Source organism: Loxodonta africana, chromosome 5 (genome assembly GCF_030014295.1).
Source record: "Loxodonta africana isolate mLoxAfr1 chromosome 5, mLoxAfr1.hap2, whole genome shotgun sequence".
Lineage (NCBI taxonomy): Eukaryota > Metazoa > Chordata > Mammalia > Proboscidea > Elephantidae > Loxodonta > Loxodonta africana.
This window is the reverse complement of record NC_087346.1, coordinates 85,589,722-85,614,698: the sequence shown is the minus strand read 5'-3', so window position 1 is coordinate 85,614,698 and position 24,977 is coordinate 85,589,722. Positions and strand designations below refer to the sequence as shown.

General features: G+C 38.2%; 1 protein-coding gene across 2 annotated transcripts in view; it reads right to left on the bottom strand.

Annotated features, from left to right (window-relative positions):
• The window catches only part of SULT1E1 (sulfotransferase family 1E member 1), a 40,486-nt gene that overhangs the window by 3,195 nt on the left and 12,314 nt on the right, over positions 1 to 24,977 (bottom strand). For both annotated transcript variants that reach the window (XM_064285733.1, XM_010594156.2), the window contains exons 5-6: positions 11,708 to 11,834; positions 11,069 to 11,163 (exon numbers count right to left, since the gene is read on the bottom strand). In XM_064285733.1, coding sequence (XP_064141803.1) covers positions 11,069 to 11,163; positions 11,708 to 11,834 — 222 coding nt within the window. The remainder of the gene's footprint in view (positions 1 to 11,068; positions 11,164 to 11,707; positions 11,835 to 24,977) is intronic.

The window sequence follows — 24,977 nt, the reverse complement described above, 5'->3', positions numbered from 1 at the left end:
CTTCTCAGGAGCATTCTGGTTGTGTTTCTTCCCAAACAAATTTGTTCATTTTTCTGGCAGTCTGTGGTATATTCAATAGTGTTTGCCAACACCATAATTCAAAGGTAACAATTCTTTTTTCATCTTCACTATTTAATATTGAGCTGTAACATGCATATGAAGCAACTGAAAAACACCATGGCTTAAGAGAGGTGGACATTAGCCGTCAAAGTGACATCTTTGCTTTTTAGCACTTCGAGGAGGTCTTTTGCAAGAGATTTGCCCAGTGTACTATGGCGTTTGATTACTTTCTTTTTCTTTTTTCTTAAAATAATTTCTATTGTGCTTTAAGTAAAAGTTTACAAGTCAAGTCAATCTCTCACACAAAAACCCCTACACACCTTGCTACACACTCCCAGCTACCCTCTCCCTAATGAGACAGTCCGCTCTCTCCATCCACTCTCTCTTTTCATGTCCATTTCCCCAGCTTCTAACACTCTCTACCCTCTCATCTCCCCTCCAGGCAGGAGATGCCAATATAGTCTCAAGTGTCCACCTGATCCAAGAAGCTCGCCCCTCACCAGCATCCCTCTCCAACCCATTGTCCAGTCCAATCCATGTCTGAAGAGTTGGCTTCTGGATTGGTTCCTATCCTGGGGCAACAGAAGGTCTGGGGGCCATGACCACCGGGGTCCTTCTAGTCTCAGTCAGACCATTAAGTCTGGTCTTATGAAAATTTGGGGTCTGCATCCCACTGATCTCTTGCTGCTTCAGGGGTTCTCTGTTGTGTTCCCTATCAGGGCAGTCATCGGTTGTAGCAGGGCACCATCTAGTTCTTCTGGTCTCAGGATGATGTAGTCTCTGGTTCATGTGGCCCTTTCTGTCTCTTGGGCTCATAATGGCCTTGTGTCCTTGGTGTTCTTCATTGTCTTTTGATCCAGGTGAGTTGAGACCAATTGATGCATCTTAGATGGCTGCTTGCTAGCTTTTAAGACCCCAGACGCCACTCTTCAAAGTGGGATGCAGAACATTTTCTTCATAGATTTGGTTATGCCAATTGACTTAGATGTCCTCTGAAACCATGATCCCCAGACCCCTGCCCCTGCTACACTGGCCTTCGAAGCATTCAGTTTATTCAGGAAACTCCTTTGCTTTTGGTTTAGTCTAATAGTGCTGACCTCCCCTGTATTCTGTGCTGTCTTTCCCTTCACCTAATGATAAGTCTTCCTATCCATGAGCAAGTTATGTTCTTCCACTTATGTAAGTCTCTTTTGGTGTCTTGCAGAAGTGTACTGTAGTTTTCTTTGTATAAGTCTTTTACATCTCTGGTAAGATTTATTCCTAAGTATTTTATCTTCTTGGGGGCTACTGTAAATGTCATTGATTTGGTGATTTCCTCTTCGATGTTCTTTTTATTGGTGTAGAGGAATCCAACTGAGTTTTGTACATTTATCTTGTATCCCGATACTCTGCTGAACTCTTCTACTAGTTTCAGTAGTTTTCTGGAGGATTCCTTAGGGTTTTCTGTGTATAAGATCATGTCATCTGCAAATAGAGATACTTTGACTTCTTCCTTGCCCATCTGGATGCCCTTTATTTCTTTATCTAGCCTAATTGCTCTGGCTAGGACTTCCAGAACAATGTTGAATAAGAGTGGTGATAAAGGGCATTGTTGTCTGGTTCCCGATTTCAAGGGGAATGTTTTCAGGCTCTCTCCATTTAGGGTGATGTTGGCTGTTGCCTTTGTTTAAATGCCCTTTATTATGTTGAGGAATTTTCCTTCTATTCCTATTTTGCTGAGAGTTTTTATCATGAATGAGTGTTGAACTTTGCCAAATGCATTTTCTGCATCAATTGATAAAATCATGTGATTCTTCTCTTTTATTTATGTGGTGGATTACATTAATTGTTTTTCTAATGTTGAACCATCCCTGCATACCTGGTATGAATCCCACTTGGTCATGGTGAATTATTTTTTTTTGATATGTTGTTGAATTCTATTGGCTAGAATTTTGTTGAGGATTTTTGCATCTATGTTCATGAGGGATATAGGTCTATAATTTTCTTTTCTTGTGGTGTCTTTACCTGGTTTTGGTATCAGGGAGATGGTGGCTTCATAGAATGAGTTGGGTAGTATTCCGTCATTTTCTATGCTCTGAAATACCTTTAGTAGTAGTGGTGTTAACTCTTTTCTGAAAGTTTGGTAGAACTCTGAAGTGAAGCCATCTGAACCAGGGCTTCTTTTGTTGTTGTTGGGAGTTTTTTGATTACCTTTTCAATCCCTTCTTTTGTTATGGGTCTATTTAGTTGTTCTACTTCTGTGTTAGTTTAGGTAGGTAGTGTGTTTCTAGGAATTCATCCATTTCTTCTAGGTGTTCAGATTTGTAGAGTACAATTTTTTCATAGTAATCTGATATGATTCTTTTAATTTCAGTTGGGTCTGTTGTAATATTGCCCATCTCATTTCTAATTCGGTTTATTTGCTTCCTCTCCTGTTTTTCTTTTGTCAGTTTGGCCAGTGGTTTATCAATTTTTTTGACTTTTTCAAAAACCAGCTTTTGGTCTTGTTAATTCTTTCAATTGTTTTTCTGTTTTCTATTTTATTTAGTTCAGCTCTTATTTTTATTATTTGTTATCTTCTGGTGCCTGAGGGTTTCTTTTGTTGCTCTCTTTCTATTTGTTCAAGTTGTAGGGATAATTCTTTGATTTTGGACCTTTCTTCTTTTTGGATGTGTGCATTTATTGATATAAATTGGCCTCTGAGCATCGCTTTTGCTGTGTCCCAAAGGTTCTGATAGGAAGTGTTTTCATTCTCTTTGGATTCTCTGAATTTCTTTATTCCATCCTTAATGTCTCCTATAATCCAGTCTTTTTTGAGCAGGGTATTGTTCAATTTCCAAGTGTTTGATTTCTTTTCCCTGCTTTTCCTGTTATTGATTTCCACTTTTATGGCCTTATGGTCAGAGAAGATGCTTTGTAATATTTCAATGTTTTGGATTCTGCGAAGGTTTGCTTTATGACCTAATATGTGGGCTATTCTAGAGAATGTTCCATGTGCACTAAAAAAGAAAGTATAGTTGGTTGCTGTTGGTTGGAGTGTTCTGTATATGTCTGTGAGGTCAAGTTGGTTGATTGTGGCATTTAGATCTTCCATGTCTTTACTGAGCTTCTTCCTGGATGTCCTGTCCTTCGCCGAAAGTGGTGTGTTGAAGTCTCCTACTATTATTGTGGAGTATTGTTTATCTCACTTTTCAATGCCAATAGAGTTTGTTTTATGTATCTTGCAGCCCTGTCATTGGGTGCAGAAATATTTAATATGGTTATATCTTCTTGGAGTATCGTCCTTTAATCATTATAGAGTGTCCTTCCTTATCCTTTCTGATGGATTTAACTTTAAAGTCTATTTTGTCAGAAATTAATATTGCCACTCCTGCTCTTTTTTTATTGTTGTTCATTTGATATATTTTTTCCATCCTTTGAGTTTTAGTTTGCTTATGTCTCTAAGTCTAAGGTGTGTCTCTTGTAGTCAGCATATATTTGGATCTTGTTTTTTAATCCATTCTGCTACTCTCTGTCTGTTGGTTTATTTAATCCATTTACATTCCGGGTAATTGTGGATGGGTATGAATTTAGTGCTGTCATTTTGATGTCTTTTTTTCTTGACAGTTTCTGTTTCCCACTTGATTTTATGTGCTGAGTAGATTTTCTTTATATATTGTCCTTTCCTCATATTTGTTGTTGTTGATTTTGTTTCTGCTGAGTCTGTATTTTTACCTTGTATTTTATTTTGATGAGTAGGGTAGTTTGTCTCCTTTGTGGTTACCTTATTATTTATCTCTATTTTTCTAAATTTAAAATTAACTTTTATTTCCTTATATCGCCATATCTTCCTTTCCATATGGAAGCTGTATGATTACATTTCTTAGTCCCTCTTTATTATTTTAATGTTGTCTTCTTTTATACAATAACATCGCTGTTACCCTATGTTGGGCTTTTTTTTTTTTAATCTTGCTTTGGTTTTTTGGATTTCCCTGTCTGGGTTGACAGTGCCCAGTGTTCTAGTCTTGGGTTGATACCTCGTATTATTGATTTTCTAACCAAAGAACTCCCTTTAGTATTTCTTGTAGTTTTGGTTTGGTTTTTATGAATTCCCTCAACTTGTGCTTATCTGGAAATGTCTTAATTTCACCTTCATATTTAAGAGGCCGTTTTGATGGACATATGATTCTTGGCAGGCAATTTTTTTCCTTCAATTTTTTAAAATATGTCATCCCATTGCCTTCTTACCTGCATCGTTTCTGGTGAGTAGTCTGAGCTTATTCTTATTGGCTCTCCTTTGTAGGTGACTTCTGTTTTATCCCTTGCTGCTCTTATAATTGTCTCTTTATCTTTGGTTTTGGCAAGCTTGATTATAATATGTCTTGGTGATTTTCTTTTAAGATCCACCTTATGTGGAGTTCGATGAGCATCTTGGATAAATATCTTCTCATCTCTCACAGTATCAGGGAAGTTTTCTGCCAACAAATCCTCAACAATTTTCTCTGTATTTTCTGTTATCCCTCCCTGTTCTGGTACTCCAATCACTCAGAGGTTATTTCTCTTGATAGAGTTCCAAATGATTCTTAAGGTTCCTTCATTTTTTAAAATCTTTTATCTGATTTTTCTTCAAATATATTAGTGCCAAGTGATTTATCTTCGAGTTCAGAAATTCTAGCTTCTTCTTGCTCAGTTCTGCTCCTCTGACTTTCTATTGAGTTATCTAATTCTGTAATTTTATTGTTAATCTTCTGAATTTCTGATTGCTGTCTGTCTATGGATTTTTCCAGCTTATTCAACTTTTCATTATGTTCCTGAATAATCTTTCTGATTTCTTCAGTTGCTTTATCTGTGTGTTCCTTGGCTTGTTCTGCATATTGTCTCATTTCCTTCCTGATATCTTGAAGGGTTCCATATATTAAACTTTTTTATTCTGCAACTGGTAATTCCAGGAATCCACTTTCATCTAGAAGATCCTGGATTCTTTCTTTTGAGAGCCTGTTGAGGTGATCATGGTCTGTTTCTTTATGTGACTTGATATTGACTGTGGTCTCCGAGTCATCTGTAAGTTATTGTATTAGTTTATGCTTACTTACTGTGTTGTAGCTGCTTGCTTTATTTTGTTTCAGTATACCCTTATGGGTTGCTTGAATGAGCTAGCTTGATTATTTTCACCTTTGGAGTTCTGGCGTCCTGTCCCCAGCTGGCTAGAGCTGTTATCAGATATATCAGTCTAGACGTCCATTCAGTTTTCCTGTATGAATTCAGCTCAGGTTTCCAGGTAGCTAATATCAAGTGTGTGGTACAGGCTCTGTCATACAGTCTTAGAGGGGCAGGGGTGATTGGGGTATATACTGGTATCTGATTGCAGCAGAGGGTCACGCTCTGAACAAGGCAGGGAGCTGAGAATCTACCCTCAAGTATCTCCGAGGAAAACACGTCTCTGTTCCCTAGATCGTGCTGGTGGGTGGGTTCTGCAGAGGGACCATGGGCACCCAAAGGTTTTGGTTGTAAGGACTGGGAGATATCAGTTACCTTTGGACCCCTGTCGTGGGTGGCTGGGTGACCTGAGTGGAGCTACCAGTCCTTAGGTCCCTGATGTGGGTAGGTGAGGACCTTGTTTAATAGGCAAAGCAATGTCAAACTTCAAACACCCACCTCTCCACTGCACAGCTGAAATGGCTGGAGTTTTCCAGCAAGGGCCTATTCTCTCAAAATAGGCCCACACAGGTCCATGCAGAAGGGAAAGGTGCTCAAGGTCCACAGACAGTTTATGCCTGGACAGGAGCTGCTTCTGTCCTAAGCTCCCCCGGTTAATGGAGCTAGCAAATTATCTTTTCACCCCAGTTCCAAATTTTTTCCTTCCTCAAGGCCAGGAGGATGGGTCTAGGTGCTCACCAGGTTCTATCTCAGGCCTAGGGATTCAGCCACTGAAGCCAGCTTGAGGGTGGGGGGGGCAAGGTAAAATATACGCAAATACTTAGCTTTTGCTGAGAGCGCCATTCTCCTCAGGTTCCGGAGGTGTGAGTGGGTTGTGTGGCTGGCTGCTTCTCCCTGAGATAATTGAGGCTGAACGCTAGGAACAAATCCCTCTCCCCCGCCACCGCCACCACTTCGGGAATGGTGCCTGAGGGCTCCCGGCGATTCAGGTCAGTAAGTCCTCTCTGCTTCTGAACGGCCTCTTCCTCCCCCTGCCCCTCAGTTCATTGTCTAAGCTTACCTTTGATGCTCAGGGCTCCCAGCTTGTCACAACTATACTTGTTTCCCTTTTTTTTTTCAGGTTTTTGTTGTAAAAAGGGCTCAACGGAAGTGTCTGTCTATTCCTCCGTCTGGGCTCCACCTCCTCCACGGCTGATTTCTTGACTGCTGCTTCCATGGGCATTGATTGTGAATCCATGTAAAATAAAATCCTTGACAACTTCTGTCTTTTCTCCATTTATCATGATATTGTTTATTGGTCCAGTTGTAAGGATTTTTGCTTTCTTTACGTTGAGGTGTAATCCAAACTGAAGACTGTAGTCTTTGATTTTCACTGGTAAGCCATTCAAGTTCGCTTCACTTTCAGCAAGCAAGATTGTGTTATCTGCATAATGCAAGTTGTTAATCAGTCTTCCACCAATTTTGATGCCACGTTCTTCCTATAATCCATCTTCTAGGATTATTTGCTTAGCATACAGAATAAATACATATGGTGAAGGTACACAATGCTGACACAAACCTTTTCTTTTTTAAAACCACACAGTATCCCCTTTTTCTCCTCAAAAGACTGCCCATTGGTCTAAGTACAGGTTCCTCATGAGCACAATTAATTGTTCTGGGTTTCCCATTCTTCACAAAGTTATCCAGAATTTGTTATGACACACACACTCAAATGTCTTGGCTTAGTTGATAAAACACAGGTAAACATCTTTCTAGTATTCTCGGCTTTCAGCCGAGATCCATCTGATAGCCTTTGTTCCACGTCCTCTTTTGAATCTGGCTTGAATTTCTGGCAGTTCCTTGTGGAAATACTGCTTCAACTTTTTTTGAATTATCTTCAGCAAAACTTTATTTGAGTGTAATATTAATGATATTATTTGATAATATCTGCATTCTGTTTGATCACCTTCTTTGGATCGGGCACAAATATGGATCTCTGCCAGTCAGTTGGTCAGGTAGCTGTCTTCCAATTTCCTTGGCATAGACAAGTGAGCACTTCCAGCGTTGTGTCCATTTGTTGAAACATCATAATTGGTGTTACATCAATTCCTCAAGGCTTGTTTTTAATTAATGCCTCCAGTGCAGCTTGGACCTCTTCCTTCAATACCAATGGTTCTAGATAATATGCTATCTCCTGAAAGAGTTGAACATCAACCAATTCTTTTTGGTACTGTGACTCTGTGTATTCCTTCCATCTTCTTTTGATGCTTCTTGAGTTGTTCAATGTTTTCCCACAGAATACTTTTCAATATTTCAGCTTGAGCCTTGTTTTTTTTTTTTTTTTTCTAGAGTTCTGTCAGCTTGAGAAATGCCAAGTGTGTTCTTCCCTTTTGATTTTCTAACTTGAATTCTTTGGACATTTCATTTCAATACTTTACTTCATTATCTCAAGGCACTTTTTGAAGTCCTCTGTTCAGCTCTAATACTTTATCATTTCTTCCATTTGCTTTAGCTACTTTACCTTCAAGAGCAAGTTTCAAAGTCTCTTCTGACATCCATTTTGGTCTTTTATTTCTTTCCTGTCTTCTTAATGGCCTTTTGCTTTCTTCATATATTATGTCCCTGATGTCATTCCACAACTTGCCTGGTCTTTGGTCATTAGTGTTCAATGCATCTGATCTGTTTTTGAGATGGTCTGTAAATTCAGGTGGGATATCCTGTGTATCTTTCAGGTTGGAAGACCCTCAAAATATGACTGCAGAAGAGCTGCCTACTCAAAGTAGAGTTGACCTTAATGATGAGAGTGGAGTAAGCTTTTCACACCTTCATTTGCTGATGTGGCATGACTCAAAATGAGAAGAAATAGCTGCACACATCCATTAATAATAGAAACATGGAATGTATGAAGTATGAATGTAGGAAAATTGGAAGTCATCAGAAATGAAATGGAACACATTAAGATCAATATCTTAGGCATTAGTGGGCTGAAATGGACTGCTATAAGCCATTTGAATCAGACAATCATATAGTCCACTATGCCGGGAATGACAAATTGAGGAAGAATTGTGTCACATTCATCATCAAAAAAGAACATTTCATGATCTATACTGAAGTATAACATCTTCAGTGATAGAATAATAGTTATACACCCACAAGGAAGATCAGTTAATACAACTATTATTTAAACTTACACTCCAAACCACTAAAGCCAAAGATGTAGAAATTAAAGATTTTTACCAGTTTCTGCAGTCTAAAATTGATCAAATATGCAGTCAAAAATGCATTGATAAATGCTGTTGATTGGAAGCAAAAGTTGGAAAAAAGAAGAATCAGAAGTTGTAAAATATGGTCTTGGTGATAGAAAGGATGCTGGAGATCACATAACAGAATTTTGCAAGACCAACGATGCATTGCAAATACCTTTTTCCACAACATAAACAATGAGTATGCACCTGGACCTCATCAGATGGAATACACAGAAATCAAATCTACTTAGAAGACCTAAATGAAATAATGTCTGTCTGTAAAGTGCTTATTGCAGTGCTTGGTACACAGTAGATGCTCAGTAATCATTGTCTATGAATATGAGCATAAACTCTCAAAGACTACAATACCCTCTGAAAGATCAAGTTTCAGTGTGAGAATATATCGACAGCTTTCTTTTTTCTCTTAATTTATTGGTGTAACTGGTTAGAGCAAAGAAACCAGAAAAGTGTGAAAAGCCAAATACTCAACCTGGAACATCAGTAGTATATATACCATAACAACAGTAGTCCTCATCTCCATGTCACTACTACAGTGTATTCTATTTCTAGTGCACTCTTACTAGGGAGTACTCTAGTTTACCCAGCCAAATCACCCAACGCAACTGTTTATAGTACCCAGTGCCATGTTTATTCTAGTGCACAGTTCCCTTTACCTAGCATGGTTTACCAACTTGTCTATCCTGCAAATTATAGCTTGCCTTTCATACTTCAGGTTAGGTATCAGTTTATTGTCCTTATAAGTTTCCATATCAATCTATAGTACCATAGATGTAGTCTTATAATTTTTTATTTGTCTATTTACTTCATGAGACTGTGTGTTTGCATATAGAGTTAATATGTCTTGCTCTGTTTTTTCTTAAGACATTACAGAAAAAACAACAACCATGACGTATTCTTTCTGGGGCTCATTATTAATTTAAATATAGAGGAAACCTAAATGTGGTCATTACTGACCAAATAGGGATTAAGAGAAAAAGACTGTACATAAAAAATTTGTTGGTGGAGAATTTAGCTAATGCATTTTCTTTGCGCACATTTTAAATTTTCTAAGTGCTTTCCTTATTATAGTTACAGAATATAATAATTAGGTTATATAATAAACTACAGATCATGGCTGCTTTCCTTATTCAAATTTAGTTTAGTGTGAATTCTGTAGATAAATAATAACTCAATTTCTAAAATATTAATCAAAATTTCATTTTAAAAGTGTCCTCTTCTAAACATCTCTACAATTATTTCAACACTATGATGATTTTAATAGCTGGGAAAAAATGTGAACAAGATATGCAGATCAGTTGCTTCCTTGGTGCTTACGAAGGATGAGAGAAAGAAGAAATTTTTCATCTCTTAATAACGTGAACCAGCATTTTTCTATATTTCCTTAAATTATAAAGTATGAGCACGTATGTGACTTAAAGAGTAAAAATTAATTTGACACCTATTACCTAACTTATGGCATAGAACACAGTTCTTCAAGTTTTCACATTTGCAAGTTTCTGACTATATCCCTTTCACACTCCATTCCCACAAAAAAAATTCTACTCCAAATTTGGATTTTTCATAGTTTTGCTTTACTTTATAGTTTTCCTGCATATGTATGCAAACCTTAACAATACATAGTTTGGTTTTACCCAGTTTTGAAATGAATATATAAGGCAATATAACCATACTGTAAGTAGTGTTACTATTTCTGTGACTTGTGTGTTTTTTTTTTTCCTAATCAACATTTTTTGCTCAAAATTCATCCATATTTATGTGTATTTGAAGTTTATTCCTTTTCATTACAACATAAGATTTCATTGCAGGACTGTACCATACATTAAGTATTCATCCTTCAGTATATGTGTATTTGGGTTGTTTCCAATTATTATGGTTATGGATAATGATGCTATAAACATTGTTGTACACATAACCTCATGTATACAGAGTTTCCCTAGAGTATATACATGAGAATGAAATTTCTGGGCCATAAGATATGTGCACACTTGCCATTGCTAGATAATGACAAATCGTTTTCATCGTGGTTGTATCTGTTCAGACTCTGGCCAAAAGTGTGATATGTCTTACTGATCCATATCTGACTAGTATTTGCTATTGTCAGACTTTTTTATTTTGCCATGTTATCTCTTATTTAATTCATCTCGATTTTCTAATTTATAAAACAATTTTTAGAAATTCAATTTGGCTATTTTTTCAACCTGTTTTGTTAATTTTAGTAGTCTCCTGTTTCTTTGTAAACATATCAAGCATAGTTATTCATAACCTCTATCCAATAGTTCTGATGTCTATAGATTTGGAGACAGTCGACTTCCAGCCCATCGCTATCCCTTGTGTGTGTGTATGTATGTGTGTGTGTTTTGTTGTTGTTTTTCATTGTTTTATAAACTCAAAAATAGATAAGACGAAACCATAATTTCTTTTCCTTTATCTTTGGAAAATTTTCAGACCTGGTTTTAAAATATATTCATTCACAGATTTTTTCTTAGTAGTTTCAAGTTTGTGCTAAATATATTAAATAATGTGGTCTTTTCCTTTAAAGTGCTGGGTGATGATTGTCATCGTTTAAAGGCAGATTTTGGCATCCAAAGACTTATCAAATGACAAAGCTTAGAAATTATTAATTTGCCTGTGTGTTTCCAGGTTCTCACCTCGTGCATGTCTTCATAGAAAAGAAATAGTATATTTGGGCTCTTACTCTTTTCCCACCAAGATTTTACGTGTTTATACCAGGAACCATAAGGAACTAAAATTAGAGAAAAAAAAAAAATTAAGAGCTTAGTATTATCTTTATATGCATTAAAAACAATAGTAGAAGCAAAGAAATAAAATTAAGTGATAACTGAATGAGAACTAGTAGCTCAGCCTTATATTTTAAGTAAACTGCTCAGCAGCAAGACAGAATTACCTTCAATAATCTGTGTCTAGAAACACAATCTCGACTTTCATTAATATGATGTAGCTTATGATACAGACAGAAAGAAAGGTAAGTCCACTTCCCACTGATTTGATCAGAGGTTAGGAAAGTATTTTTTGAACCTGGTGTGTGTGTGTGTGTGTGTGTGTGTGTGTGTGTGTGTGTTATCAGTTTGTTAGTGAAGGGAGTAGAAATATCAAAGGTCATGTCATCAGAAGATTAAGTCCTAGTCCCAAATTTACCACCTACAAACCAGCTTTATCAACTGGAGATGGTAACTATATGAGTATTTATTACACTTTTCACAGTTTAGATAGTAAGGGCTATTCTCCTAGGGACTCATAGTGTAAAAAAGAAAAAGAGCTGTTCTTACCTTCTCCATTCATGAATTTCTCCACAAATTCTGGAAATGTTCCTGGATTTGGATGGGCAGGTACCATCAGATGGAAATAATAATAAGAAACAGCCACATCCTTGACATTCCGGCAAAGATAGATCATCTAAGAGGATGAAATTGTATGTTTCTAAAATAGCCTCATCAAGTTTCATAAAGAGCACATTTATGTTTCCAACTATAAACATGGTACATACTCATTAGAGAAAGTGTATACAATATATAAAATCTAAAGAGGAGATCTCACTCCGTAACCTGAAGTGACAGCAGGGTTTAAATGTTGTCCAAGGTTAGCTTTCACTTTTTATTTTTACACCATTTTCACTTACCTCATTTGAATCTCACAAAATCCCCTTGATACAGACTGAACAAATTAAATTATTACTATATTATATTTATAAATGAAGAAACTAAACTAGGCTGAATAAGGATAAATTATTGTGAGCAAATTATTGTGAGTAAATAATTGGGTAAACCACTCAGCCAACAGCACAGTCCTCTAGCCTTTATACTACACCTCCATTCTTCCTACTAAAGAAAAGAAAAGAAAAAGTCCCACTGTTACCTCATTTGCAGTATTGAAGAAAAGATGTTTATGAGGGTCCATTTAAATGTACCTTGACCTCAGTGAAAATATAGTCTCCGTGAACATATTGTGGAGTTTCCATTTTACATAAAGCAGAAACGAGAATGAACTAGGAATCAGAAAGTCTTGGTTTTAGGTGATAGGTCTAACATAAATAATTCTATAATCATGTGCAAAGGACCAATCATTCTAGACATGTTTCCTCTCCACTAAATTAATTAGTTGTATCACATCTCCACAGCCTCTTACAGGTGTGACCTTCAATGCTGCAGGAAAAGTTCTGCCTTGACTCCAGTATTACCGTGGTCTTCTCTGATCTCAAGCACCTAAGCAATGCCATCAGAGGGCTGTTCCTGACACTCAGCTGTTTACTGGATATGAACGTCGTCATGAGCTTGTTTTGCTCAAGTCTCTCCATTTTCAACTTTGAAGAAAACTTCTAGTTTATTGTTAAGAAGTATGGCTCTGGGCGGGGCCAAGATGGCTGACTAGGTAGAAGCTAACTCAGATCCCTCTTGCAACAAAGACTCAGAAAAAAAAGTGAATTGATCACATACATGACAATCTACAAACCCTGACCATCAAACACAGATCTAAAGAGTTGACCTGACTGACAGAGACTGAGAATGAACAACCATGGGGAAGTAGCCACTGTTTTCAGAGCCTGAAGCCAGCATCCCAGTCAGGAAACCTTGGCGCCAGGCTTTGGACTGCTCACAGGGGAGCTGACAGGGCATCCTGAGATGGCGCAAACATGGGGCGCAGCCCTAGCCCCCTGAACTGACCTCAGGGGAAGCCCAGCCAGTGCACGCAGGCAGCACGACGTCGGCGCTGACAGGAGAAGAAGTCACTGGGAGGCAGCGACTGGTTTTGGAGTGGGAGTGTGGCGTCACAGCCGAGGAACCTTGGCGCTGGGCTTTGGACTGGGAGCAGAGGAACTAACCACGGCTTCTGAGACAGTGCAAGCACGGGACTTGGTCCTGACCCTTGGGGGCAATCTCTACCCAGCCAGTGCACACAGTCGATGCACACCCCTCGGGAACCTCAGATAAAACAGTCATCCCAAGCAAGATAAGTAACTTTGTCTATATTCTGGGGTGCTATTCTCTCCTATTTATCTGAACCCTCCCCTCCCCTCCCCTTCCCAGGTGGCTTCATTAACATTGGAATTTCCTGAGCCAGAGAGTGAACAGCACTGAGGTTTTTCTTTCTTTCTTTTCTTTTTTGGTCTTTACCTAACCCATTCTCCTGGCCTGAGAGAAGAAGTTACAAAAAACCCAGGGACCAAAAATCCTTCCCTAATTGGACTAAAACACAGAACCAGCTCCAGCCAAGCATACGTGCTCCACAGTCTCGGGCTTTCATCCCTACAGGGAACAAGGTGGCTATTATAATGCAAAGGCATTTCTGATAGGGATCTGACTGTAATTGTTTTAGCGGATTACTGGAAAGACAAGTTTCCCAGGTCTGATATCTCTGCGTATTTAACAGAGCCCTCACTGACCCACAACAGGGAACTGAGGGCTGAAGCTCCCCCCAGACAACCTAGCCTCCTGCCTTAGGGGTCTAAGGAGGGTGACACCTACCAATCTGTACAGGTACTCGCATTGGGGGCCTAAGGTACAGCTGCAGAGCCCACCCACCAAAGTGCTTTAGAAATAGAGAAACACCTACCTCACTGGCACTTGGGAGAAGCCTGTCAGCATCCTGCCCCCCCCCAGAGTGTGAACCCCTGCTGCTACTAGAATCTGGTGCACACAACTATCACCACTACTTCTCTAGGTGGATAGGTGACAGTCTACACCACACACTTGATGACCCAAAATCAAATGCTACTCAGGAATAGTGAATGGACTCTTAGGCTTATATATCTGGTAACAGCACAAACCAGCTGGTACTAGGACATAAGTGACTCAAGGGCAACAACAATCAAGACAGCGCAATCTAGTAGCCCATCTACGTATATTGAAAGAAAACAAAACAAGATAAGACTCAGTGAGAAAATATAGAATAAATCACTACAATATCTTAGTGATGGCTCAGAGACAGCAGTCGATATCAAACCACATAAAGAAGCAGACCATGATTGCTTCTACAACTCCCCAAATAGAAGAATCAAAATCTTTCCCAAACGAAGATACAATCCTGGAATTGCCAGATGCAGAATATAAAAAACTAATTTACAGAATGCTTCAAGACATCAGGGATGACCTCAGAAATGAAATAAGGCAATCTACAGAAAAAGCCAAGGAACACACTGATAAAGCAGTTGAAGAACTCAAAAAGATTATTCAGGAACATAGTGGAAAAATTAATAAGTTGCAAGAATCCATAGAGAGACAGCATTCAGAAATCCAAAAGATTAACAATAAAATTACAGAATTAGACAATGCAATAGGAAGTCAGAGGAGCAGACTCAAGCAATTGGAATGCAGAGTGGGAGATCTGGAGGGCCAGGGAATAGACTCCAATATAGCTGAAAAAAAAATCAGATAAAAGAATTTAGAAAAATGAAGAATCATGTGGGACTCTATCAAGAAGGATAACTTGTGTGTGATTGGAGTCCCAGAACAGGGAGGTATAACACAAAACACAGAGAGAATAGCATAAGATCTATTGGCAGAAAACTTCCCTGACATCATGAAAGACGAAAGGATATCTATCCAAGATGCTCATCGAACCCCATTTAAGATTGATCCAAAAAGAAAATCACCAAGACATATTATCATTGAACTAGCCAAAATCAAAGATAAAGAGAAAATTTTAAAAGCAGCCAGGGAGAAAAGAAAGGTCTCCTACAAAGGAGAATCAATAAGAATAAGGTCAGACTACTCAGCAGAAACCATGCAGTCAAGAAGGCAATGGGATGATATATATAGAGCACTGAAGGAGAAAAACTGCCAGCCAAGGATCATATATCCAGCAAAACTCTCTTTAAAATAAGAAGACGAAATTAAAACATTTACAGATAAACAGAAGCTTAGAGAATTTGCAAAAACGAAACCAAAGCTACAAGAAATACTAAAGGAAATTGTTTGGTCAGAAAACCAATAATATCAGATACCAGCACAACAAAAGGTCACAGATCAGAACATCCTGATATCAACTCAAATAGGGAAATAACAAAAACAAATTAACATTAATTTTAAAAAGAAAAAAACGCTCAAAACAGGGAATCATTGAAGTCAGTATGTAAAAGATCACAGTAATCAAAAAGAGGGACTAAATACAGGAGGCATAGAACTGCCATATGGAGAGGGATACAAGGCAATATAGGACAATACAAGTTAGGTTTTTACTTAGAAAAATAGGGGTAAATATTAAGGTAACCACAAAGAGGTATAACAACTCCATAACTCAAAAGAAAAACATAACGACTCAGCAAACATAAAGTCAAATACTACAAAAATGAGAAACACACGATTTACAAAGAAAAACGTCTCAGCACAAAAAAGTAAGTGGAAAAATGAAATTGTCAACAACACACATAAAAAGGCATCAAAATGACAGCACTAAACACATACTTAACTATAATTATGCTGAATGTAAATGGACTTAACGTACCAATAAAGAGACAGAGAGTCTCAGACTGGATAAAGAAACACGATCCGTATATATGCTGCCTACAAGAGACACACCTTAGACTTAGAGACACAAACAAACTAAAACTCAAAGGATGGAAAAAAATATATCAAGCAAACAATAAGCAAAAAAGAAGAGGAATAGCAATATTAATTTCTGACAAAATAGACTTTAAAGTTAAATCCACCACAAAGGATAAAGAAGGACACTACATAATGATTAAAGGGACAATTGATCAGGAAGATATAACCATATTAAATATTTATGTACCCAATAACAGGGCTGCAAGATACATAAAAAAAAACTTTAACAGAACTGAAAAGTGAGATACACACCTCCACAATTATACTAGGAGACTTCAACACACCACTTTTGGAGAAGGACAGGACATCCAGTAAGAAGCTCAACGGAGACACAGAAGACCTAATTGCTAAAATCAACCAACTTGACCTCATTGACTTATACAGAACTCTCCACCCAACTGCTGCAAGGTATACTTTTTTTTCTAGTTCACATGGAACACTCTCCAGAATAGACCACATATTAGGTCATAAAACAAACCTTTGCAGAATCCAAAACATCGAAATATTACAAAACATCTTCTCAGATCAGATCATAAGGCCATAAAAGTGGAAATCAATAACAGAAAAATTACGGAAAAGAAATCAAATACTTGGAAACTGAACAATACCCTGCTGAAAAAAGACTGGGTTATAGAAGACATTAAGGAGGGAATAAAGAAATTCATAGAATGCAATGAGAATGAAAACACTTCCTATCAAAACCTCTGGGACACAGCAAAAGCAGTGCTCAGAGGTCAATTTATATCAATAAATGCACACATACAAAAAGAAGAAAGAGCCAAAATCAGAGAACTGTCCCTAAAACTTGAACAAATAGAAAGTGAGCAACAAAAGAATCCATCAGGCACCAGAAGAAAACAAATAATAAAAATTAGAGCTGAACTAAATGAATTAGAGAACAGAAAAACAATTGAAAGAATTAACAAAGCCAAAAGCTGGTTCTTTGAAAAAATTAACAAAATTGATAAACCATTGGCCAGACGGACTAAAGAAATACAGGAAAGGGAACAAATAACCCGAATAAGAAACGAGATGGGCCATATCACAACAGACCCAACTGAAATTCAAAGAATCATATCAGATTATTATGAAAAATTGTATTCTAACAAATATGCAAACCTTGAAGAAATGCATGAATTCCTAGAAAAACACTACCTACCTAAACTAACACAATCAGAAGTAGAACAACTAAACAGACCCATAACAAAAAAAGACATTGAAACGGTAATCAAAAAACTCCCAACAAAAAAAAAAGCCCTGGCCCGGACGGCTTTACTGCAGAGTTCTACCAAACTTTCAGAGAAAAGAGTTAACACCACTACTACTAAAGAATTTCAAAGCATAGAAAATTGACGGAATGCTACCTAACGCATTCTATGAAGCCACCATATCCCTGATACCAAAACCAGGTAAAGAAATCACAAAAAAAGAAAATTACAGACCTATATTCCTCGTGAACATAGATGCAAAAATCCTCAACAAAATTCTAGCCAATAGAGGAGGCGGGGCCAAGATGGCGGAGTAGGTAGACGCTACCTTGGATCCCCTTGCAACAAAGACTCGGAAAAACAAGTGAATCGATCACATACATAACAATCTACGAACCCTGAACAACAAACACAGATTTAGAGATGGAAACCCAACAAATACGGGGAAGCAGTGTTGTTTTCGGAGCCTGGAGCCAGAGCCCCAGTCAGGTAACCTTGGCGCCTGATTTAGGGCAGGGCCCAGGGGAGCTGACAGCAAAAACAAGGGGTGCAGCCCTACCCCCCTGAACTCACCCCGCGAGGGGGCCCAGCCAATCCGCACAGGAGGTGTGGCGATGCAGCCGGTGGGAGAAGTCCCCGGGAGGCAGTGACTGGTCTTGGAGCTGGGAGTGCAGCGTCCCAGCCAGGGAATCTTGCCGCCGGGCTTTTTGACTGGGCGCTGTCAAGGCACAAGCACGGGGAGCAGCTCAACTCCCCTGAATTAACCCCGGGAGGAGTCCCAGCCGGTCCGTGAGGGTGGTGTGGCGACGCAGCTGGTGGGACGAGAAGTCCCCGGGAGGCAGTGACTGATTTTGGAGTCAGGAGTGCACCGTCCCAGCAGGGGAAACTTGACGCTGGGCGTGGGACTGGCAGCGGAGGATCTGATCGCGGCTTCAGTGGGCCAGATCCCCAGGGGCAATCTCCACACAGCCAGCACACATAGGCCACATGACCCTCGAGAATCTCAGATAAAATAGTCATTCCAAGCAAGACAAGAAACTCTGGCTATATTCTGAGGTGCTACTCTCCTATCTCTCTGATCCCTCCCCCACCCTCCCCAGGCGGCTTCATTAACATTGGAATTTCCAGAGCCAGAGGGAGATATAACCCTCCCCGCTGTGGCTTTGCTTTCCCCCCCTTTTTTTCTTTTCTTTTGGTCTTTTCCTAACCCACTCTTCTGGCCTGAGAGAAAAAAAAAAAACCACAAAAAACCCAGGGACCAAAAATCCACCCCTAATTGGACTAAAAACACAGAACCAGCTACAGCCAAGCATATATGATCCAAATTTCAGACTTTCATCCTTACAGGGAACAAGGTGGCGGGTATAATCCAAAGGCAGTTCTCATAGGGATCTGACTGCATTTTTTTTTTAGCAGATTTTCTGGAAAAACTAGTTTCCCAGTGATGGCTCAGAGACAGCAGTCCATATCAAACCACATAAAGGAGCAGACCATGACTGCTTCTACAACCCCCCAAACAAAAGAATCAAAATCTTTCCCAAATGAAGATACAATCCTGGAATTATCAGATACAGAATATAAAAAACTAATTTACAGAATGCTTCAAGACATCACAAACGAAATAAGGCAAACTGCAGAAAAAGCCAAGGAACACACTGATAAAACTGTTGAAGAACTCAAAAAGATTATTCAAGAACATAGTGGAAAAATTAATAAGTTGCAAGAATCCATAGAGAGACAGCATTCAGAAATCCAAAAGATTAACAATAAAATTACAGAATTAGACAACGCAATAGGAAGTCAGAGGAGCAGACTCGAGCAATTAGAATGCAGACTGGGACATCTGGAGGACCAGGGAATCAACACCAACATAGCTGAAAAAAAATCAGATAAAAGAATTTAAAAAAATGAAGAAACCCTAAGAATCATGTGGGACTCTATCAAGAAGGATAACTTGCCTGTGATTGGAGTCCCAGAACAGAGAGGGAGGACAGAAAACACAGAGAAAATAGTTGAAGATCTGCTGACAGAAAACTTCCCTGACATCATGAAAGATGAAAGGATATCTATCCAAGATGCTCATTGAACCCCATTTAAGATTGATCCAAAAAGAAAAACACCAAGACATATTATCATCAAACTTACCAAAACCAAAGATAAAGAGAAAATTTTAAAAGCAGCCAGCGATAAAAGAAAAGTTTCCTTCAAGGGAGAATCAATAAGAATAAGTTCAGACTACTCAGCAGAAACCATGCAGGCAAGAAGGGAATGGGACGACATATACAGAGCACTGAAGAAGAAAAACTGCCAGCCAAGGATCATCTATCCAGCAAAACTCTCTCTGAAATATGAAGGCGAAATTAAGATATTTACAGATAAACACAAATTTAGAGAATATGCAAAAACGAAACCAAAGCTACAAGAAATACTAAAGGATATTGTTTGGTCAGAAAACCAATAATATCAGATACCAGCACAACACAAGGTCACAAAACAGAACACCCTGATATCAACCCAAATAGGGAAATCACAAACACAAATTAAGATTAATTAAAAAAAAAAGCTCATAACAGGGAATAACTGAAGTCAAGATGTAAAAGATCACAATAATCAAAAAGAGGGACTAAATACAGGAGGCATAGAACTGCCATATGGAGAGTGATACAAGGCAATATAGAACAATACAAGTTAGGTTTTTACTTAGAAAAATAGGGGTAAATATTAAGGTAACCAAAAAGAGGTATAACAACTCCATAACTCAAGATAAAAGCCAAGAAAAATGTAATGACTCAACAAACATAAAGTCAAACACTACGAAAATGAGGATCGCACAATTTACTAAGAAAAACGTCTCAGCACAAAAAAGTATGTGGAAAAATGAAATTGTCAACAACACACATAAAAAGGCATCAAAATGACAGCACTAAAAACTTATTTATCTATAATTACGCTGAATATGAATGGACTAAATGCACCAATAAAGAGACAGAGAGTCTCAGACTGGATAAAGAAACACGATCCGTATATATGCTGCCTACAAGAGACACACCTTAGACTTAGAGACACAAACAAACTAAAACTCAAAGGATGGAAAAAAATATATCAAGCAAACAATAAGCAAAAAAAAAAAGAGGAGTAGCAGTATTAATTTCTCACAAAATAGCCTTTAGACTTAAATCCACCACAAAGGATAAAGAAGGACACTACATAATGATAAAAGGGACAATTGATCAGGAAGACATAACCATATTAAATTTTTATGCACCCAATGACAGGGCTGCAAGATACATAAATCAAATTTTAACAGAACTGAAAATGAGATAGACACCTCCACAATTATAGTAGGAGACTTCAACACACCACTTTCGGAGAAGGACAGGACATCCGGTAAGAAGCTCAATAGAGACATGGAAGACCTAATTACAACAATCAACCAACTTGACCTCATTGACTTATACAGAACTCTCCACCCAACTGCTGCAAAGTATACTTTTTTTTTGTAGCGCACATGGAACATTCTCTAGAATAGACTACATATTAGGTCATAAAACAAACCTTTGCAGAATCCAAAACATCGAAATATTACAAAGCATCTTCTCAGACCACAAGGCCATAAAAGTGGAAACCAATAACAGAAAAACTAGGGAAAAGAAATCAAATACTTGGAAACTGAAAAATACCCTCCTGAAAAAAGACTGGGTTATAGAAGACATCAAGGAGAGAATAAGGAAATTCACAGAATGCAATGAGAATGAAAATACTTCCTATCAAAACCTCTGGGACACAGCAAAAGCAGTTCTCAGTGGCCAATTTATATCGATAAATGCACACATACGAAAAGAAGAAAGACCCAAAATCAGAGAACTGTCCCTACAACTTGAACAAATAGAAAGTGAGCAACAAAAGAATCCATCAGACACCAGAAGAAAACAAATAATAAAAATTAGAGCTGAACTAAATGAATTAGAGAACAGAAAAACAATTGAAAGAATTAACAAAACCAAAAGCTGGTTCTTTGAAAAAATTAACAAAATTGATGAGCCATTGGCTAGACTGACTAAAGAAATACAGGAAAGGAAACAAATAATCCGAATAAGAAACAAGAAGGACCACATCACAACAGACCCAACTGAAATTAAAAGAATCATATCAGATTATTACGAAAAATTGTACTCTAACAAATTTGAAAACCTAGAAGAAATGGATGAATTCCTGGATAAACACTACCTACCTAAACTAACACATTCAGAAGTAGAACAACTAAATAGACCCATAACAAAAAAAGAGATTGAGACGGTAATCAAAAAAACTCCCAACAAAAAAAAAAGCCCTGGCCTGGATGGCTTCACTGCAGAGTTCTACCAAACTTTCAGAGAAGAGTTAACACCACTACTACTAAAGGTATTTCAAAGCATAGAAAATGACGGAATACTACCCAACTCATTCTATGAAGCCACCATCTCCCTGATACCAAAACCAGGTAAAGACATTACAAAAAAAGAAAATTACTGACCTATATCCCTCATGAACATAGATGCAAAAATCCTCAACAAAATTCTAGCCAATAGAATTCAACAACATATCAAAAAAATAATTCACCACAATCAAGTGGGATTTATACCAGGTATGCAAGGCTGGTTTAATGTCAGAAAAACCATTAATGTAATCCACCACATAAATAAAACAAAAGACAAAAACCACATGATCTTATCAATTGATGCAGAAAAGGCATTTGACAAAGTCCAACACCCATTTATGATAAAAACTCTCACCAAAATAGGAATTGAAGGAAAATTGCTCAACATAATAAAGGGCATCTATGCAAAGCCAACAGCCAGCATCATTCTAAATGGAGAGAGCCTGAAAGCATTTCCCTTGAGAACGGGAACCAGACAAGGATGCCCTTTATCACCGCTCTTATTCAACATCATGTTAGAAGTCCTAGCCAGGGCAATTAGGCTAGACAACGAAATAAAAGGCATCCGGATTGACAAGGAGGAAGTAAAATTATGTCTATTTGCAGATGACATGATCTTATACACAGAAAACCCTAAGGAATCCTCCAGAAAACTACTGAAACTAATAGAAGAGTTTGGCAGAGTCTCAGGTTATTAGATAAATATACAAAAATCACTTGGATTCCTCTACATCAACAAAAAGAACATCGAAGAGGAAATCTCAAATCAATACCATTCACAGTAGCCCCCAAGAAGATAAAATACTTAGGAATAAATCTTGCCAAGGATGTAAGAGACCTATACGAAAAAAACTACAAAGTAGTACTACAAGAAACTAAAAAGGACCTACTTAAGTGAAAAAACAGACCTTGCTCATGGATAGGAAGACTTAACAGAGTAAAAATGTCTATTCTACCAAAAGCAATCGATACATACAGTGCACTTCCGATCCAAATTCCAATGACATTTTTTAATGTGATGGAGAAAAAAATCATCAACTTCATATGGAAGGGAAAGAAGTCCCGGATAATAAAACATTACTGAAAAAGAAGAAGAAAGTGGGAGGCCTCACTCTACCTGATTTCAGAACCTATTATACAGCCACAGTAGTCAAAACAGCCTGGTATTGGTACAACAACAGGCACATAGACCAGTGGAACAGAATTGAGAACCCAGATATAAATCCATCCACATATGAGCAGCTGATATTTGACAAAGGCCCAGTGTCAGTTAATTGGGGAAAAGATAGTCTTTTTAACAAATGGTGCTCGCATAACTGCATATCCATTTGCAAAAAAATGAAACAGGACCCATACCTCACACCATGCACAAAAACTAACTCCGAGTGGATCAAAGACCTAAACATAAAGACTAAAACGATAAAGATCATGGAAGAAAAGATAGGGACAATGTTAGGAGCCCTAATACAAGGCATAAACACAATACAAAACATTACTAAAAATGACAAAGAGAAACCAGATAACTGGGAGCTCCTCAAAATCAAACACCTATGCTCATCTAAAGACTTCACCAAAAGAGTAAAAAGACCACCTACAGACTGAGAAAGAATTTTCAGCTATGACATCTCCGACCAGTGCCTGATCTCTAAAATCTATATGATTCTGTCAAAACTCAACCACAAAAAGACAAACAACCCAATCAAGAAGTGGGCAAAGGATATGAACAAGCACTTCACTAAAGAAGATGTTCAGGCAGCTAACAGATACATGAGAAAATTCTCTCAATCATTAGCCATTAGAGAAATGCAGATTAAAACTACGATGAAATTCCATCTCACTCCAACAAGGCTGGCATTAATCCAAGAAACACAAAATAATAAATGTTGGAGAGGCTGCAGAGAGATTGGAACTCTTATACACTGCTGGTGGGAATGTCAAATGGTACAACCACTTTGGAAATCTATCTGGCGTTATCTTAAACAGTTAGAAACAGAACTACCATACAACCCAGAAATCCCACTCCTCGGAATACACCCTAGAGAAACAAGAGCCTTCACACAAACAGATGTATGCACACCCATGTTTATTGCAGCACTGTTTACAATAGTAAAAAGCTGGAAGCAACCAAGGTGTCCATCAACGGATGAATGGGTAAATAAATTGTGGTATATTCACACAATGGAATACTTCGCATCAATAAAGAACAGTGATGAATCTGTGAAACATTTCATAACATGGAGGAACCTGGAAGGCATTATGCTGAGCGAAATTAGTCAGAGGCAAAAGGACAAATATTGTAGAAGACCAGTATTATAAGATTTTGAGAAATAGTATCAACTGAGAAGAACACATACTTTTGTGGTTATGAGGACGGGAGGGTGGGAGAGGGTTATTTACTGATTAGTTAGTAGATAAGAACTACTTTAGGTGAAGGGAAGGACAATACTCAACACATGGAAGGTCAGCCAACTGGACTGGACCAAAAGCAAAGAAGTTTCCGGGATAAAATGAATGCTTCAAAGGTCAGCGGAGCAGGGGCGGGGTTCTGGGGAACATGGTTTGAGGGTACTTCTAAGTCAATTGGCAAAACAATACTATTATGAAAACATTCTGCATCCCACTTTGAAATGTGTCGTCTGGGGTCTTAAATGCTAACAAGTGGCCATCTAAGATGCATCAATTGGTCTCAACCCACCTGGATCAAAGGAGAATGAAGAACACCAAGGTCACACGACAACTAAGAGCCCAAGAGACAGAAAGGGCCACATGAACTAGAGACTTACATCATCCTGAGACCAGAAGAACTACATGGTGCCTGGCCACAACCGAAGACTGCCCTGATAGGGAGCTCAACAGAGAACCCCTGAGGGAGCAGGAGAACAGTGGAATGCAGACCCCAAATTCTCATAAAAAGACCAGACTTAATGGTCTGACTGAGACTAGAGGAATCCCAGTGGTCATAGTCCCCAAACCTTCTGTTGGCCCAGGACAGGAACTATGCCCGAAGACAACTCATCAGACATGGAAGAGACTGGACAATGGGTTGAATAGTGCGTCCAAAAAATATGCACTGAAGTCCTGGCCCCTATATCTGTAGAGGCTGGAAATAAGGTTGTTTTGTTATGTTAATTAGATCATATCAGTATAGGATGGGTCCTAAACCTAATTACTCCTGGATTATTAAAAAAAAGATGGACACAGAAATTCACTCAGTGGGAAGATAGACACTGTATGAGGACCTGTCTACAAGCAAAGGAACACCAAGCATCACCAACAGACACCAGAAACTGGAAGAAAGTCCCACAAAATAAACCAACACAGCCAACACACTGTTTTAGACTTTTAGAACTGTGAGGAAATAAATTTCTGCTCT